General features: G+C 39.1%; 1 protein-coding gene and 1 long non-coding RNA gene across 3 annotated transcripts; one reads left to right on the forward strand and one right to left on the reverse strand.

Moving 5' to 3' along the window:
- Positions 1–453: 453 nt before the first annotated feature.
- rab24 (RAB24, member RAS oncogene family) lies at positions 454–13,768 on the reverse strand. 2 transcript variants are annotated; one of them, XM_031308090.2, is made up of 9 exons: positions 13,358–13,768; positions 11,853–12,086; positions 10,983–11,051; positions 9,707–9,785; positions 6,201–6,268; positions 5,538–5,637; positions 4,300–4,350; positions 1,520–1,579; positions 454–1,097 (listed from the first exon to the last, which is right to left on the reverse strand). In XM_031308090.2, exons 2-9 carry the CDS (start codon positions 11,967–11,969, stop codon positions 1,027–1,029), a joined length of 615 nt encoding a protein of 204 aa, XP_031163950.1. In that variant the 5' UTR covers positions 11,970–12,086; positions 13,358–13,768; the 3' UTR covers positions 454–1,026. The 2 variants fall into 2 exon arrangements, with proteins under 2 accessions (XP_031163950.1, XP_031163949.1); XM_031308089.2 differs by having other exon boundaries at positions 11,853–11,974; positions 13,358–13,766.
- A 1,804-nt stretch (positions 13,769–15,572) lies between these two features.
- On the forward strand, positions 15,573–16,149 carry LOC116056000. Its single transcript, XR_004106456.1, has 2 exons — positions 15,573–15,609; positions 16,014–16,149. It is a non-coding gene; the product is annotated as an uncharacterized LOC116056000 (long non-coding RNA).
- Positions 16,150–16,516: the final 367 nt, after the last annotated feature.

Here is a 16,516-nt window from a genome sequence, read left to right on the forward strand (position 1 = left end):
CTGGATCTTCACAATCCTACCTACAGCACATTTAACGGTCACAAAGGAGAGAAGAAACTAGAACACTTTCGCATTTAAGGAGCTGGAATCAGAGAATTTCTTTTCATTAAAAATTACTCAAACCGATTAATCAATTATCAAAATAGTTGGCGATTCATTTATTAGTTGACAACTAATCGATTCATCTTTGCAGCTCTAAATTGCAGTACCACGAGTGGCCACTGGCTGCGTGGTGGCGCTGTATCCAGTTGATGGAATACATCCATAATGTGGTGGGAAACGCTGAAGAGCCAACGCTCTGGAAAGTTGAATTTTGGACACACATTTCTACTGCGGGTATTAAGGCCTTCATAAAGATCATTGGTATCACTTCATTATACTAGATTTGCACAAAAAAAAAGGGAATTTATTTTAATTAAGTATGACTGGAAACACCGGAGTGTTTTGTTTTTTTATATCGTAGTTGGCTTCACTCCATTCGCGTCGGCGTCATTGCAGATGTGTGGGTCTAACAGACGGGTTTCCACAACAAGGTTAAATACGTAAACAAAAACCAACTGCTGTAAACAAAGCATTCACCCTCCTGAAGCACTGCCCTTGCTACAACAATCAGGTTTTCTCTGCCAGTCCGTGTTCGGCGGGATCCCTCTTTTTAACTTCAGATTGATGAACTCCGCAGCTTCAGAGATATGTTTACTTCCAGGGTCCAGCTCAGAAGAAGCTGCAGAAGAAAAGGGAGTTAACTGGGTGAGAGTTTAGGGTTTTAGATCCCTCTCCCACCCAGTAACTGTTGCAGCAGCAGTAGATCCTCTTCCATGGTCTTGCAGCCGTCAGTTCTTTATGGCACTAAAGTAATAAACATGTATAGTAAGGTATAAACAGTAAGCAGTACTTGTTTCTTCTTCCTCTTGTGAGTTGGATCCCAGCTCCAGAGCCGAGTTATCTGGCCGTCCTTCCAGCATATCCAGGTTGTTACTCCGGCCGAGGGTAGGTGACCGCGTCTGTTCCCCTTCCTGTTGCTCGGCATCAGTTGTTATGACAACAGGAGTAGAAATAGGAGTCTTTCTTCTGGCCCAAGTCCACGCCCGTTTCCTCCGCTGAAACACAGTTAGACACTCCGTTATTTCTATTTTATGACTTCTGGTACGGATTAAACAAACAAGATATTAGCTATAGTTGTATTAGTTTTGTCTTTAATTGCTATTGTCTAGTTAGTTTACTTTAACTGGATGTATGTTCCTCTTATTTTATTTATTCATATTTTTATTCTATTTTGTACGGTGGCCAACAGGGGAAAACGCAAAAACATGCGCAGCATTTAGCAAACGCGCTGCAAATACATACAACACAACCAAATACACAAACGCGCTGCAAAAACAGAAACGATGCAAAAATAAAAGCACACAATCCCCAAAAACAAATGCAAAAAAAAAAACACCGCTGCATATTACACAACGGAAGTTCTCCAGGCCTCTAGGGGGAGCGCTAAGTGGAACAGCTGGATTTTCAAAACACTCACCTGTCATATACTGGAGGGCAGTGCTGTTGTAATCCTCAGCAACTCTCTGGAACAACTCATCTGTCAAGCAGAGGAAGAAGATGATGTGATAACAACAGGCCCACTCACATTCTTAATACCTGGTTTAGAACCAGCGGTATGTTTGTTCAGAGAGGCTCCATTAACCTTAGTTAGCACTGCTCGATTATGGAAGAAATCACAATCACGATTATTTAACACGATTACTCATTGGCCTCAATACTTTTCCCGTTTGATAATTTTTTTTTTTTTTATTCACAACACAAGACAAAATCAAAGTTAACTTGCAAAACGTAATGTGCAAAACAATAGTTTTTCTTGATCACATTGTTTTTGTGATCGTTAAGAGCTGAAATGGTAATCAAACTTTGCCCTAACCTTAGTGTACTTGAACCATTACACTATCTATCCCAGAATACAGAGGTCAGTGACTACGTTTACATGAACATAATATTCCAGTTTTTGCCCTATATTCCGAAAAAGACGATATTCTGACTAAGCTGTTGACATGGCTAATGAAAGTGAATATTCTACTAATATTCCTGTTTACATATAGCCGTGCAAAACAAGATTTTTTTCAAAGTTTACCAGCGGTGGAGGACTTGTTGGAGCGTGCGAACACAGCATCCCTATTTCATTCCTTCAACTAGCTTCTTGAAAAGGTCGGCGTAGCGATGTGTGCGCATATCCAAAGACCTGTTGATATCCAAGTCTTTGATAATATTTAAAATTAGCCATGTTTCTCCTTCTTATCGGGTCTGCAGTCTTGAAAACTGTTGGCTGATTGGTTTGTGTACTGTACAGCAACCATAGCAACGCACAGAGCTGACCATAAACCTGCGGTGAAAACCCAGATTGAGACGCATATTCCGAATGCGCTGTATACACGTCCAAAGAATTCCTCTAAAACCAGAATAATACCAGAATATCCCACGTCTTAATCGGAAAATGCTAAATTCGGAAAAAGCCTTATTCAGAATATCCAACCGTCATATGCTGTTTGCATATGACCTGACTCAAATTTGGAATATTGTCATATTCTAAATAATAGTGGAATATTGGTGTGCATGTAAACATACTTATTGTCTTCTATGTCTCAATCTGACTCATGTCTTATATTTATATGCACTTCCCTTTTTCACAATCATTCACGGGTCACAGGAATATTTCCAAAGAGCAACACTTCAACATTACCACCCTTAAAATAAATAAAAATCGTTTGCAATCGAATCATTTTGTTATTTAGTTCTCTCTAAACTACTGCTGAGAAATATAGCTTTACTGCAACCGAATGTATAGAAGTGTACAGCTGATTTGAATTTCCGAAGCAGCAGCTTCTCCAGCTCTTTTCAGACAGTGACATCGCCACCTTCATCTATCTGTCAAAGTAACTGTGTTTTCTTATTCACACACAGCTGTCATAAAGTCAATATTCTTTATGGCTTCACGCAGACATGACTGGACCGTTGAGGAAAGAGCCTCGTGCTTGCGTGATATTCGGCAGCTGGTGTTTGAGAGGACGGATTTTGCAGTTAGAGATACCATATGTTGCTCTGTACAGCACTTTGTAACCATGGTTTTGAACGGTGCTTTATAAATAAAGTTTGTTTACTTAATTTTACTTACTTGGGCTGCACGGTATTAGGAAAATATGTAATTGGGATTATTTTGACTGATATTGCGATTGCGATATGATTCACGATATTGGAGGGAATGATCGTTTTTGTATCCCTCATTTTCATTGAAATTATTAAAATTAAAAGAAATGAAAATGATTAGTGTGTGATTTTTGCGAGTAACTAACAAACAAAGATGTTCTATAGTCTGTAGGATACGATTTGGAGGTCGGAACGTCTGCAGCACCACAATTTTTAATTCAGAATGGTTTGACACATATTTTGCTATTAACAAATATTGCGCCCTACCTGTGATTTGGATATCGCACTAGTCCATATTGTGATTTCGATACAATGGCGATTAATTGTGCAGCCCAATTACTTACTTACTAATGCCCACTGTGAGCGTGAGGGACACTCATCCTCATAATGTTACTGGGACATCTTCTCATCAGTTTCATCTTTTATACGATCAATCGGCTGCATATTTTACGATGCCCAAGTGTAATGTTAACTAGCGCCACGCGCAGTGATGCTTCTGTTCCTTGTAATGTCCGTTTCGGAGCCAGACGGCAGCACAGGCATTTAAGTGGCACCGAAATCTGCGTTGTCATTCGGTCCGATAGATACCGGTCATTTAGGAACCAGTGCCATATTGATATCGAATCAGAAAGAAGTTTATTGCCACAGTATTTACCCCACGTGGAATTTGCCTTGGTGATAGGTGCATACATACACAAACAAACATATTAAACATTAATAAAAAATAAACAATACTGAAACAAATACGCACTGGTTTTCGGTACTCAACCATATGCTCGACAGTAGAATGAAAAGACGTTAACTCGGCATGAATGAAGTTCGAAAATATACAGAGGAAGTAGTGGTCTGATTATTTTGAGGTTGTAAGAGCGGTAAGAATCTCAACAATCTGGTAATTTTAAACAGTGTCTTCCCCAAAGAACTATCTGCCATGTTGGGTTGGATGTTCTCTTACAATCAAGTGTTTACGTACGTGAAAAGGTGCCCAGATTTGTCAATATCAGTTCCAAAGGGAAACCCACTTCCTGACTTGACAGATTGTGAAAGAAAGCAGCTGTGATCGTAGTAAATGTGTTCTGCAGGATGACTGAAGGTGTGACTCACCCACGTTGTTTCCTGTTTTACTGGAGGTCTCAAAATGCAGCGCACCGATCTCTGTGAAAGCAAACCAAAACAGTACACACACACACACACACACACACACACACACACACACACCTCATTAAACTGGTTTCTGCAGGGTTCACCAGGTTAAATCTGAGACTTTTTAACACCACAAGGAATGCAATTTTATACCTGTAGGGACGATTTGGCCAAGTATTAGGCTTTTTCAGTACTTCTCAGAAGTTAAATTAAAGTGATCTGGACCCCGATAGGTGGCATACAATTATTAAATTAATTAACCATAAAAAAAGGATACATTTATTAAGATTCACTGCAGTCTGATGAAACTGAAACTCCACAAAAAAAGGATTGAACAGCCTCCTGCTGCACAATCCACTGTCAGACCAGTCTCCCTTTCGGTTTATAGGCGTATAACGTCTCATGACAGCTGGCAAACATTTCATAACAAACATCACTGCCCATGGCAGGCATTTACTTTTGTAAATCCAATTAAAGACTCCTAAAATTTAATTTAAAAGACTTCTGACGAGGGCATCTGTGTCCCAACTACAACTGAAACTGTCAGTCTAAACAAACTCGCCTCTCAGTCAGGAAAACTCTAAACTGATTTGCCCTCTACAGACCCTGTTTATCCACTTCATACAAGAAGTACGTAAGTGCCAGCAAAATCTAACAAACAAAGTTTAGAGAGTCGATCGACTGAAAGTTAATAGGGAACAATTTAGATTTTTTTTTAAGCACAAATGCCAAAACTTCACTGATCCCGGCTTCCGTCGAACAAAACAAGCAATTTGGGACATTTTATAGAGTACACAATTAATTTAATGAATAAGAAAATACAAATTAATCAATGAAAATTCCCAGTTTTTTTTTTTAAACTAACTCAAAAGATTGTGAAAATGTAAGCATAATATCACTGAACAGATTTCTTACATAGTGTATAAACAAAAGTCAAAAATGACGCCAAAATAAGCACATTGATCGGTTGTGTTCGGCTGGTCAGACATCTTAATGAAGGCAGCACGACAGTAGAGCATTAAACGCTACTGTGATCAGAAACAACTTTTTACATAAAACTGACCTGAGACCAGGCTGCTACATCAACACATTCCAAGGGAGTGATTATATTTACATGTAAATCATAAATCTCACAGGTGAAAGTATCAGTATAGGGACCAGTAAGAGCGGCAGGTTTACAACAGGGAGACTGTAATTACCGTCAGCAAAGTCCTGAGTATCGTGGTAGTCGATTTGCCGCAGGCTCCGGTCTCCTCCAATCAGGTCGCTCTTAGTGCCACACAGGTAGATCTTACAGTGCTGGAGTACACAACCCAGATAAAAAGACGTTACTGAGTGCAGAAGTATTTCAGAACTTCAACAAGCTGACCACGGACTGTGTATTTATACCTTGACCATAAAGAGAGCCAGGAGACACTGATTCCATTTAGACACAACTCTGTACAAGGCAAAATTTAAAAAAAGGATTTTGTTTTAGAAAAAAACATGTTTATATTTCTCAAAAGAAGGAATACAATTATGGTATCAGTGCTCAAAACTTAGGTCTCCAATCGACAACACAACAGACTTTTACCGTTCCTGTATTGTTTACTATAGCTTCATGAACTGGTGAGAAGCTCTATAATGATAACTGTAGCTCTATAATAAAGCTACTGTAAAACAAACAGCCATGTCCAGGCACTCGAGTGCCTGGACATGGTTGTTTTAATGACTTTTTCAGTCAAAATTCTTACTCCTTTCCGTGTACTTTATTCCGTTATATGAGCACCGGTGGTTAAAAGGATACCCGGAGCGCTCCTGCCACTTTGTTTCCTATACATTCAGCTGCAACATTTAACTTTTGAGTAGAAACGCTCGCTTACTTCCTCGCAGTTCTGCAGCTCCTTCACCCAGAACCGAGCTCGCTGGAAGCTGCTGCTGTCGGTCAGGTCTGAAAGTCCAAAATTAAGAAACATATATAAAACACAACCCTGCATACGGTGATATTAAAACTAGAATCCACAACTAGTCTACCAGTTCCTATTATTATTTCACAGATTTTTCACAATAGAGTGTAAAATGAAAGGAATATAAAAGAAACTCTGAAGTAAAGGGTTAACAGTCAAACAGACACACAACAGAAACAAGGTGGAGGGTAAAGAAGAAGCAGATTTGACGGAAGATGTTAAATAAAACATGACAGCAGTGTGACTAATCTGCTGGGAAATGCCATCAGCTGTTTTCTAAAAAGAGACAAAGTTCCCCAATGTGAAACAGAGTAGGCATGGGCCGGTGTGATAACCTTCAGCAAAAATATCACGGTTTTACGGGATTGCGGTATTGCAATTACAACTTTGAAATGTATATTTTTTGAAATGCCTGAACACAATATATTTTATTTTTCAAACACACTTCACACTGACAGGGAGAGGGATTTCCTTAAAAGGTGCCGTAGGTAGGATTGCGAAGATCCAGGACTTCAACAACATCAACAACTTCTCAGTCCCTCCCCCCTTTCTCCTAAGCCCCTCCCCCCACAAGGGAGAATGAATAGAGCTCAACAGTGACCGCCCACTTTTCTTCAGCTCTGTCTCCTTAAGTGTTTTTCCATTTCAGTTGTATATATGAGTTTTAAGTCTGGAACCAAGCCAACCAGCTACGAGATGAATAGTGAGCATAACACATTCGATTCGGCGCAAAAAAACATTTTGATAACGGCAAAAAAGACAAAGGTACAAGACCGTGTACAGAAACTATCATAGACTTCAATGGTAGAAGCTCGCTTTAGCCGTTCGCGGTTTCGCGGGTATGGTAAACATTTCTATGGTAACAGCGAGTTGGACCAATCAGAGACGATGCTGTTACGCTTAGGATTGTGGGTAGCGTAGTTTTTCTCCATTAAGTCGCGGATGTTTTTCTTAAAACAAGGTTGATTTCACACGGACTTGTAGCTTCTACAGGAGCAGAAACCTTTGTTTCACAACCACGTAGCTCGTGGTCAGTCTACCTACCTACTTCTGGAGTCAGCTGTGGGCGGGACTGTTGAGGTCTATGCGTGTGCATGAGCAGTGATTGACACGCAGTTAGAAACCCCCCCAGCCCCGATTGGTGCATCTGAACAGGGAGCTGTGGATTTTTGCAAATCGCACTACAGGCTGTAGGTGGAGCCAGAGGAGCTGGATTTTTCTTTTTCTTTTAATGACCTGCTTCATGTAGTTCTACTGGAACATAGGGTCAGTTTCAGCAAATACGACAGAAAGTTAGTTTTATAAGTCTTACCTACTGCACCTTTAATGAAAAAAAACAGCTCATACCGCAAGAAAGGTATGATGGAAAATTTTAGTGGTTTTGAAACTAACTTTTTTAAACCTCGGTATACCTTGAAACTGGTAACTGGCTCATGCCTAGAACAGAGACGAATAACTGTAGCATCAAGAAGACCCTCCAAGTCTTATCATACTGTGATTGTATTCATATCCTCTGAGCTCGCCTCTGCTGCTCTGATTGCTTCCTCTCAGAGATCAGAGTGTTCATCTTCACTCTCGAACACTCTTATCCATAATTTGACTCATTGGTTTTTACAAGAACTGTCCTCGCCTTTACATTCAAGCCTCGAGCATCAGCACTCATGTGTAGAGTGAGAACGTACACCTTCATTGACACCACTGTCATGCTCCAAATGTGTTATTTTGAATGGATTTTAAGCCCCGACCGACCAACGAGGATCTATTGATTTCATTCTTTTTTTTTTTTTATAATAAACGAATATTAAATAAACGTGACATCTACAGTAAGGTTGAAATAATGTCCCTTCTAGGGCTGCAGCGAACAATGATTGTCATTGTCGATTAATCTGTCGATTATTTTGTCGTTATTTTTGTAGTCTTTAAAATGTCAGAAAATGATAAAAAATGTCCATCAGTGTTTCCCGAAGCCCAAGACGACGTACTCAAATATCTTGTTTCGTCCACAACTCAAAGAAATTCAGTTTACTGTCACAGAGGAGAGAAGAAACTAGAAAATATTTACATTTAACAAGCTGGAATCAGAAGTTTGACTCAAACCGATTAATCAATTATCAAACTAGTTGGCGATTAATTTATTGGTTGACAACTAATCGATTCATCTTTGCAGCTCTGGTGCCTTCAAGTGTAAATATTGTGTTTCTGAATGTTGTGGCGGTATTTCCGGCCTTATCTTTAAAAGGCCTTGCATTATCACTTCTGTTATAGCATGCAAAGTTGCAGCAAGATGCACTTCTATGTAAAAATATTTGACTGCTTGTCTCGCAGTCCTCAATAATCGTCAAGGACAGCTGATCTAGAGGATAATGCTGTACAGCCTAGCTACAGTGGCTGTTAGCATGAGGGAACAAAATGAAGGGTTTAACCTGCGTAGAGCTGCAAAGATTAATCGGTTACTATTATTATAACTTAATTAATTATTAACTATTAATTTATTCACCAACTATTTTGATAATCAATCCATTTTTAATGGTGAAAAAAATTCTCTGATTCCAGTTTCCTATATGTGAATATTTTCTAGTTTCTTCACTCCACTGTGACAGCAAACTGAAAACTCAAATCGACTATGAAAATAATCGTTAGTTGCAGCCCTAAACCTGCGGACACTGAGTGGAGTCCAGCATCTCGGCACTAACAGACATATCTTGAGAAGTCGGCTAAAATGTAATGCAGAACTACAAACCAAAACCAAGACAAATTCCCCGGGTATATTTGGTATCAGTGGCACAATGCTCAGTTCCCCATTGAAAACACCATAAAAAGTAGCCTTGTGCATTCAGTTCTCTATGCTGTCAAGTTAATTTAGAAATGCATCCAGCTGTTGCTGCCCAAATACTAGCAGACCTCCCGTACTGCTACCAGAGGTTGTGGAGTAATAGTCTAAATCTACGTTCCACTTCGGGGTTTGTTAAGGTGCCGCCGGATGACCCTCACTTCGTCCGGGTGTCTTTTACCTTCCTCTTTCTTTGTGTTGGAATTTTAAACTCTGGTGGATTTCTGAGGACTATGGTTAATTGCTCCTCAGATCTCTGCAGGGTAAATCCAGACAGCTAGCTAGACTGTCTGTCCAATCTGAGTTTTCTGTTGCACGACTGAAACTACTTTTGAACGTACACGTTCCACCAAAACAAGTTCCTTCCCGAGGCTATTTTGCAGAGGCGCCGTTGCTCCGTCCGAGACGATTGTGATTGGTATAAAGAAATGCCAATGAACCAGAGCACATTTCTCTCCCATCCCAGAATGCTGTGTGGACTCGCCAGACCTTCCTCCGCAGCGCTGTTGTGGAAGGTCTGGCAATGCGAGACTAGTGTAGTAATGACACCTGAAAGCTCTCCTTCAGATGACTAGGAAGCGAGTAGATTTACCATAGCAGACTATGGCTGCCCGGGCTCCTCTGTAGTAGATTCTGCTCATGGCTTCGTAGCGCTCGGATCCAGCTGTGTCCTGAGTGAGACAAAGAGGAATGAAAGAAACTGAGATCCAGCTTCCTGTTGACATGCATGAAATGCCTCAGCCTTTGTAGATCTCAGAGCTGATGTTACATAGTCGACATTCCTACAACCCCCATGCAGGCTTAAAATGCTGAGTAATCCCCAGTGTGACACGCCCTGCAGCTCTGAGCCAATTTCCCCTCACTGCTATTAAAGTTGTGTAATCACCTGAACATCAGCTATTTCTTTTGGCATTCTTTTGACAAAAAGACGATTGCGATTGGTTTAAAGAAATGCAAACAACCCAGAGCATTTCTTTCTCCTATCCTATAATGTATGTGTGGTGTAGCCAGACCTTACTCCACAGCGCTGTGGTGATAGGTCTGGCAATGAGAGACTGCATTGTGGGTAGGGCTGAACCATATGAGGGAAAAATCTAATTGTGATTATTTTTGCGATTGCGGTATGATTGACACTATTGTAGGGAATGATCACTTTTGTATCATTATTCTCATTTTTATTGAAAAATATAAAAATGTATGAATATAGTGTGATTTTTGCGAGGATCTGTACCAAACAAAGACTTTTCTATATATATATATATATATATATATATATATATATATATATATATATATATATATATATATAGTAGGATACGGTGCTACAGAGCCGGGCCTGGACGGCTCTGCAGCACCGCAATACTTCATTCAGAATAGTTTGACACATATTTTGCTTTAAACAAATATTGCACCCTACCTGCGATTTGGATATTGCACCAGTCCATATTGCGATTTCAGTAAAATTGTGATTAATTGTGCAGCCCTAACTGTGGGTAATGTAGGCACCAGGTTTTAAAGAAGAAGAATGCAGGGAATAAAAAAAGACTTTCTGGTTCTGCTGCATCGATGTTGATCTTTTTTTTTTTTGTTGTTCATCGTGAGTTTAGGCTGAGTTAATCTAGGCTGTTATTGTGGCACTGATGTAGTACAAATACTCAAATTCGCATCAGGTAGCCTCTAAGATAAGTTAAGACACATTTGTATTTATCCCCAGCAGAGCAGCAGTACAACAAAGTATAGAAAGTAACAGAAATAAATAATAAGACGTACATAAACTAAAATAGATTAAAAAGTAGAAACTATAAACCATACAGAGCATTTGGAGACAGACGACATGATAAAGTGACAGTGGTGTAACTCCAACTCACCCATATTCCCAGGGTGATCACTTTCTCTCCCACCTGGATTGGTTTGGCAACAAAAGCAGCACCGATAGTCTGTCAGGAAGAGAAAACCAGCACCAAAACTCAAATGAGTGCCTGTAGACTGTGGGTACTCTGTCTGAATATTCTTCCTTGTCCTACGCTAACATGGAGCTTCTGCTCCAAACCAGCAGTTAAGTTGTTGTTATTCACATTGTTATTGCAGTTGGCTGTGAATTGGCAGATTGGCAAAAAAGTAAAAGCTGTAATTAATGTGTTAATGTGTTCGTCCATGCAGAATACACAGTGCATAGATTGATGCACATATTGCGGAACTAAAGCCGATTTTACTCGCCGGTTCTCATCAATATAGTTTCATGTGTCACGTAGCTCTCCACAAGCAGAAAAAAGAGGAGCTTAAAACGCAACTTGCTGGTTCAAAGTTAGGACTAACAAGTTAATTAGCAGTTAAGATTGATTGTATAGCCTATTTACATTTTTATCATGCAAAAGATGTTTTTAAAAACTTTATAAAAAATAAAAAAAACGCAGTCGAATCACAAAAAAAATGTAATTATCGTTCATTTATCATTATCAAGGTAAAATGTGCAATTAATCGTTATTTAGATTTTAGGTCATATCGTGCAGCCCTACGAGAGAGGCATGTCTGAATAACTTCCACGTGACGTTAATATGAACAAACTCGAAAAATGCTTGTCTAATATAACATCTGCTTGAAGAAACATACCGAATCATTACTGCATCAGTTACTTTTAAGCTTTAAGATGATCACAGACTTGAGCCTGATTACCAGAACCTCCCTGTGGGCCTTTCATCGTTGACATGGAAATTAAAAGCAGAGCAGCTGACACTCACGTTCTGGTACGGTCCGACCAAGAAGCGATGATGAACGTATCTCTCCACCAGGCTGGTCTTCCCCACGCTCTCCTTCCCCAGCATCACCACTTTGGCGTCCACACGCATTGCACTCATAGTAACTAGAGTGGAAAAGCACAGGATGGGACCGCAGCAGAGCAAACAGGAGGAGGGAAGTAGGGAGGGGGGGGAGAGTTGAGGGATGGTGGTTAATGTACACGGCTACTCAGCGTGCTGTGTAGTGAAAAGACAGGATACAACAATACAGGAACAAATGAGTGGCAATACTGATGATGTCATGTATACAATTTGCATGCATTTTAAACAACATGTTTTTATTTGGAGTAAAAGATCATGAAAAAACTCCATAATTACCAAATTCTAAACGTTTGTTTGATTTAGAACATTTTTTTTCACTTCCTCTTATCTTCTGTTGTCTGCAGACATCTGACATTTTTCTTCTAACTCACCTTCGTAAAGAATCTCTTCATAATTTTGTCTTTCCCGCCAAATTTTAATAAGGACTGCCACTAAAGAATACGTCAAATATGACAATAGTAGTAGTGAAGAAGTATAAAGTAGCAGAAAATAAAGTAAAAGTACCTCAAAATTGTACTGTACAGTACTTGAGTCAATGTACTTAGTTAATTTCCATCACTGGATGTGGATATGAAAAGTTAGTTCTATAATCTGTATTTCTAAGTGACATGACTAAATATTACTGATCGTTTCAGCTCAATGGATGAATTACATACAAAGCATTAGCTTTCGCTGTACTACCAGACGTTACACTGATTTTAAATGAAAAAGTAAAATGTTAAATGTATTTCATTCCTGCTTGACTTTTTACCATGTCGCCCCTTAAGGTTAAAACTTTCCCTTTCAAGATGTGATAGCTAACATGTAGCTAAGTGACTGTTGTCTCTGCGATTTATCTAAAACAACTTCATAAAAACAAACATGGCGTTTTATTAAATCATATAAAAACGTATTCGTCTTCAATTCACCTCACCTTTCAAGTACTGTACTTAAAGAATAAAATGTTTAGGTAATTGTACTTTACTTAAGTATTTCAACTGTCTTCTACTTCATACTAATATAAAAGCGTATTCGTCTTCAATTCAATTCACCTCACCTTTAAAGTACTGTACTTAAAGAATAAAATGTTTAGGTAATTGTACTTTACTTGAGTATTTCAATTGGCTTCTACTTCATACTTGTAACGTTACTCTATTAGCTAAGTTAGCTACACCTCTGAGGTATATAGTTTACGTTTTCTGCATAAAGAGTAACTTACTTTTAGCTAGTATATTTTGATGCTAATGCCTTTGTACTTTTACTGAGCGCAGAGCGAGTATTTCTACCCTGTGGTATTACTACTTTTACTCAAGTAACGTTAGAAGGTCTGAGTACTTGTCCCATCACTGCCTCACCGGGACAAACATGACATAGCAGCCGTTAACGTTAACGTTAGCTAACCTAGCTAGCTAACGCCAAACACTCACCTGGTAACTAGCTTGACTCAACAAATTATCTTCAACATCTGATCTTCTCCGAGCAGGAGCCGAACCGGGTCTGTCATCCGTGCTTGTCAAACCCGTTTTAAAGTACAGCCTGTAACCGACAAACGGCTTGTCATCTCTCCTGCTGTTGTTTGGAGACTCGCAGCTAGCTAGGTTAACGTTAGTGTTGCGCAACGACTGGAATTTCAAACTGTCAGTTAAATACCGTTACAGAAAGATATCGTAACCGGCTAACAGGAGCTTGATTTTCTGATAACAAGTCCAGCTAACTGACGGGATCAGCTGGCCGGACACAGAGCTGTTTCTAAGGGGGTAGAAATCTCCATGAGCTTTGTTTGTTTGGGTGGGAACCAAAGAGGCGACACACGGCGGTTTCCAGGAGGCGGAAGTGCCCGGATTAAGTGAGCATATCACCGGATGTCTTTAATTGCTGTAGCTAATTGAATCAATTACATAATATAAACATGTAAATATCTGTCAAATAAATACTGTATGTCATATCCACCAACCTAAGATATATAAGCAACATGTTATATTAATATTTCCTTCCAGCAGTAATTTGTTCCAGCACCATTAAAACTTTTGCATTGCCTTATTGTATCACTGTTTACAATCCATATAGAGCTGTTTGTTTACATGTGTCGTCTGTACATATGTGTAGGCATACGTATGTGTATATGTATATATACACTTTGTTTATATACTCCGCTCTGCAGCGTGTGGATGGTCACAGTAGTAGTCTGTACATAATAGTTACATGTTTATGTTTACCATGTTCAGCTTTGTTGTCCTTGTTTTAGCCGGATGTCTATTTCTGTGTATGTACTGTGAGAGCAAAACGCCTGAGTTAAATTCCCTGTATGCAAATTCTTAATCTGAACTGATGAAATATTATAAATGTATTTAATAACTATGCATTTAAAAAAAATAATTTGCCAATTAATGTTTATGTTCCAATTCTTACTTTGAATGATCAGAGTCATTAAGCATTAATACTACTTTTTACTACATTTATTTGATCACTTTAGTTACTACCTACTTTGCAGATTCAGATCATTTATACCAAATATACAGTCGTTATATTTACAACTACTGTACTACAACAGGGCTATATTTTATATTTTATTCTATTTATCATGTATTCTATTTGAAGAAGACCAGGGTGCGAACTTCGGGGGAGCTAGGGGGAGCTATTTTGTGTAATGTGATCATTGTGGATTATTATGTGTAAAATTGCAAAAATATCATTCATTCATGCATGACGGCGATTTAAACCTAATTCACTTCAATAAAGATAACTATACATGCTATTCATGTCATGAGCATCAAGGCGGCGCTGCGGTGCAAATTCAACTCATGTTTAGTACATGTTAAAGTGCTCATATTATGCTCATTTTCAGGTTCATAATTGTATTTAGAGGTTATATCAGAATAAGTTTACATGGTTTAATTTTCAAAAAACACCATATGTTTGTTGTACTGCACATTGCTGCAGCTCCTCTTTTCACCCTGTGTGTTGAGCTCTCTGTTTTAGCTACAGAGTGAGACATCTCACTTCTGTTCCATCTTTGTTGGGAGTCGCACATGTGCAGTAGCTAGGTAAGGACTACTAGCCAGACAGAAGCAGAGTATGAGGGCGTGCCACGCTAGCAGCTAGGTGAGCATTATAACATGTGTTACAAAGTGACCACGTTTGTCTCTGAAGTAAAGGCTGGACTACAACAGAGCTGTTTGGAGCAGTTAGTGAACAGTGTTTTCTGTTGGAGATGGTAAGTCCCTTTGGGGTGGACTTTGGGCTTTTTCACTTTGTAAACCTATAACATGCACACAAAAAGATATATAACACAATAAAGGAAAGGTGAAAAAGCCAAAAAGCATAATATGAGCACTTTAACTCGTTTGTAGGCCATTAATCAAAACAATTAAGTCCTTGAAATCCATTCTGCAGTTAGCATCATATAGCCATGGCAAAAAGAAAACAAGGCAGTTTAATTCATTTTTGGTTTTACTAAGAATTTGTGTAGCAATAACAACCGATTCACCTGCTGCAAGTCCTGTTGGCACACCTCCCGCCGGGTGACAACGCAGCTGAAGCTGAAGAAATAATGTCCTCTCTGGCTGAAGATGGTGGTGGTAACAGCTCGTCAGAGGCCGGTCACCATCCTAACCCTCTCTCGTTAAATTGGAACAGTCAGCAGTGGAGAGACTGGAAGACACGATATACATGGCTGTTTGTTAACCCTTGTGTCGTCTTTAACTCTTGAGAGAGTCTATTGATTGATGGAATAGCTGACAGTATAATGCCTTTGCATTTTGAGGCTGCATCCTTTGGTTTTATTCAGAATAGATGCAAGTAACAGCTGTATGTTTTTCACTTCATCTTTTCACATTTTAATAGCAAAGTTCTTGTTGTTTATTTTCAGGCTGGAGGCAGTTCCAGGTGCAACTCCCAATACACTTTTGTTTGCAGAATAAAGTTGAAGCTCAAACGGAACATGTTAGAGGCCTTTTCCCCTGCAGCGAGATCACAAACTAAAACCTAAGTGTTGCTCCTCCAAAAGGCCTCAGGCAGTTCAGTCAGCACACACTGTGGACACACAGCACTTTGTTCAAATGCCAACACGCTGCTGGCAAAAAGGTTAAGGATGGAAGCTTGGGGTGCGTCGCTTAGGCCTAATTGAACGGAGGAATTATGGTATTCTTCGGTAGCCTGAGTAATTCTAACCGTTGTTGATGTGAAATCTCAAAGACAGCTTGATGCTTTGTTTATAGACTATTTGTGGGTGGCTGTTTGATGTCCTGTGGATAAAGTATAATAGGGTAAATCCTGTATAGTGCATACACACTTGTAGCTGTTTTTGTATCTTTGTAAGTCATCTCTTCCCCCAATTTTGATATTTTTTCTTCCAAATTACTCGATTAGTTGATTATGAAAATAGATATAATCGACTTATCGTTAAAGCTTCAATATAATAATATTATATATATAATATTAATATATATAATATTCAATATAAAGTACAAGTAGGCTACATATTGCTTAGAGAAAATTTAGTAATTTGGGGATTGTGCAAAATATGAGAAAAACTGTAAAATAAGTTGTCACATTCAGTCAGCTATATTTAGTTTATTTACATCAAA

The sequence above is a fragment of the Sander lucioperca genome, chromosome 13 (assembly GCF_008315115.2).
Source record: "Sander lucioperca isolate FBNREF2018 chromosome 13, SLUC_FBN_1.2, whole genome shotgun sequence".
Taxonomy (NCBI): Eukaryota; Metazoa; Chordata; class Actinopteri; order Perciformes; family Percidae; genus Sander; species Sander lucioperca.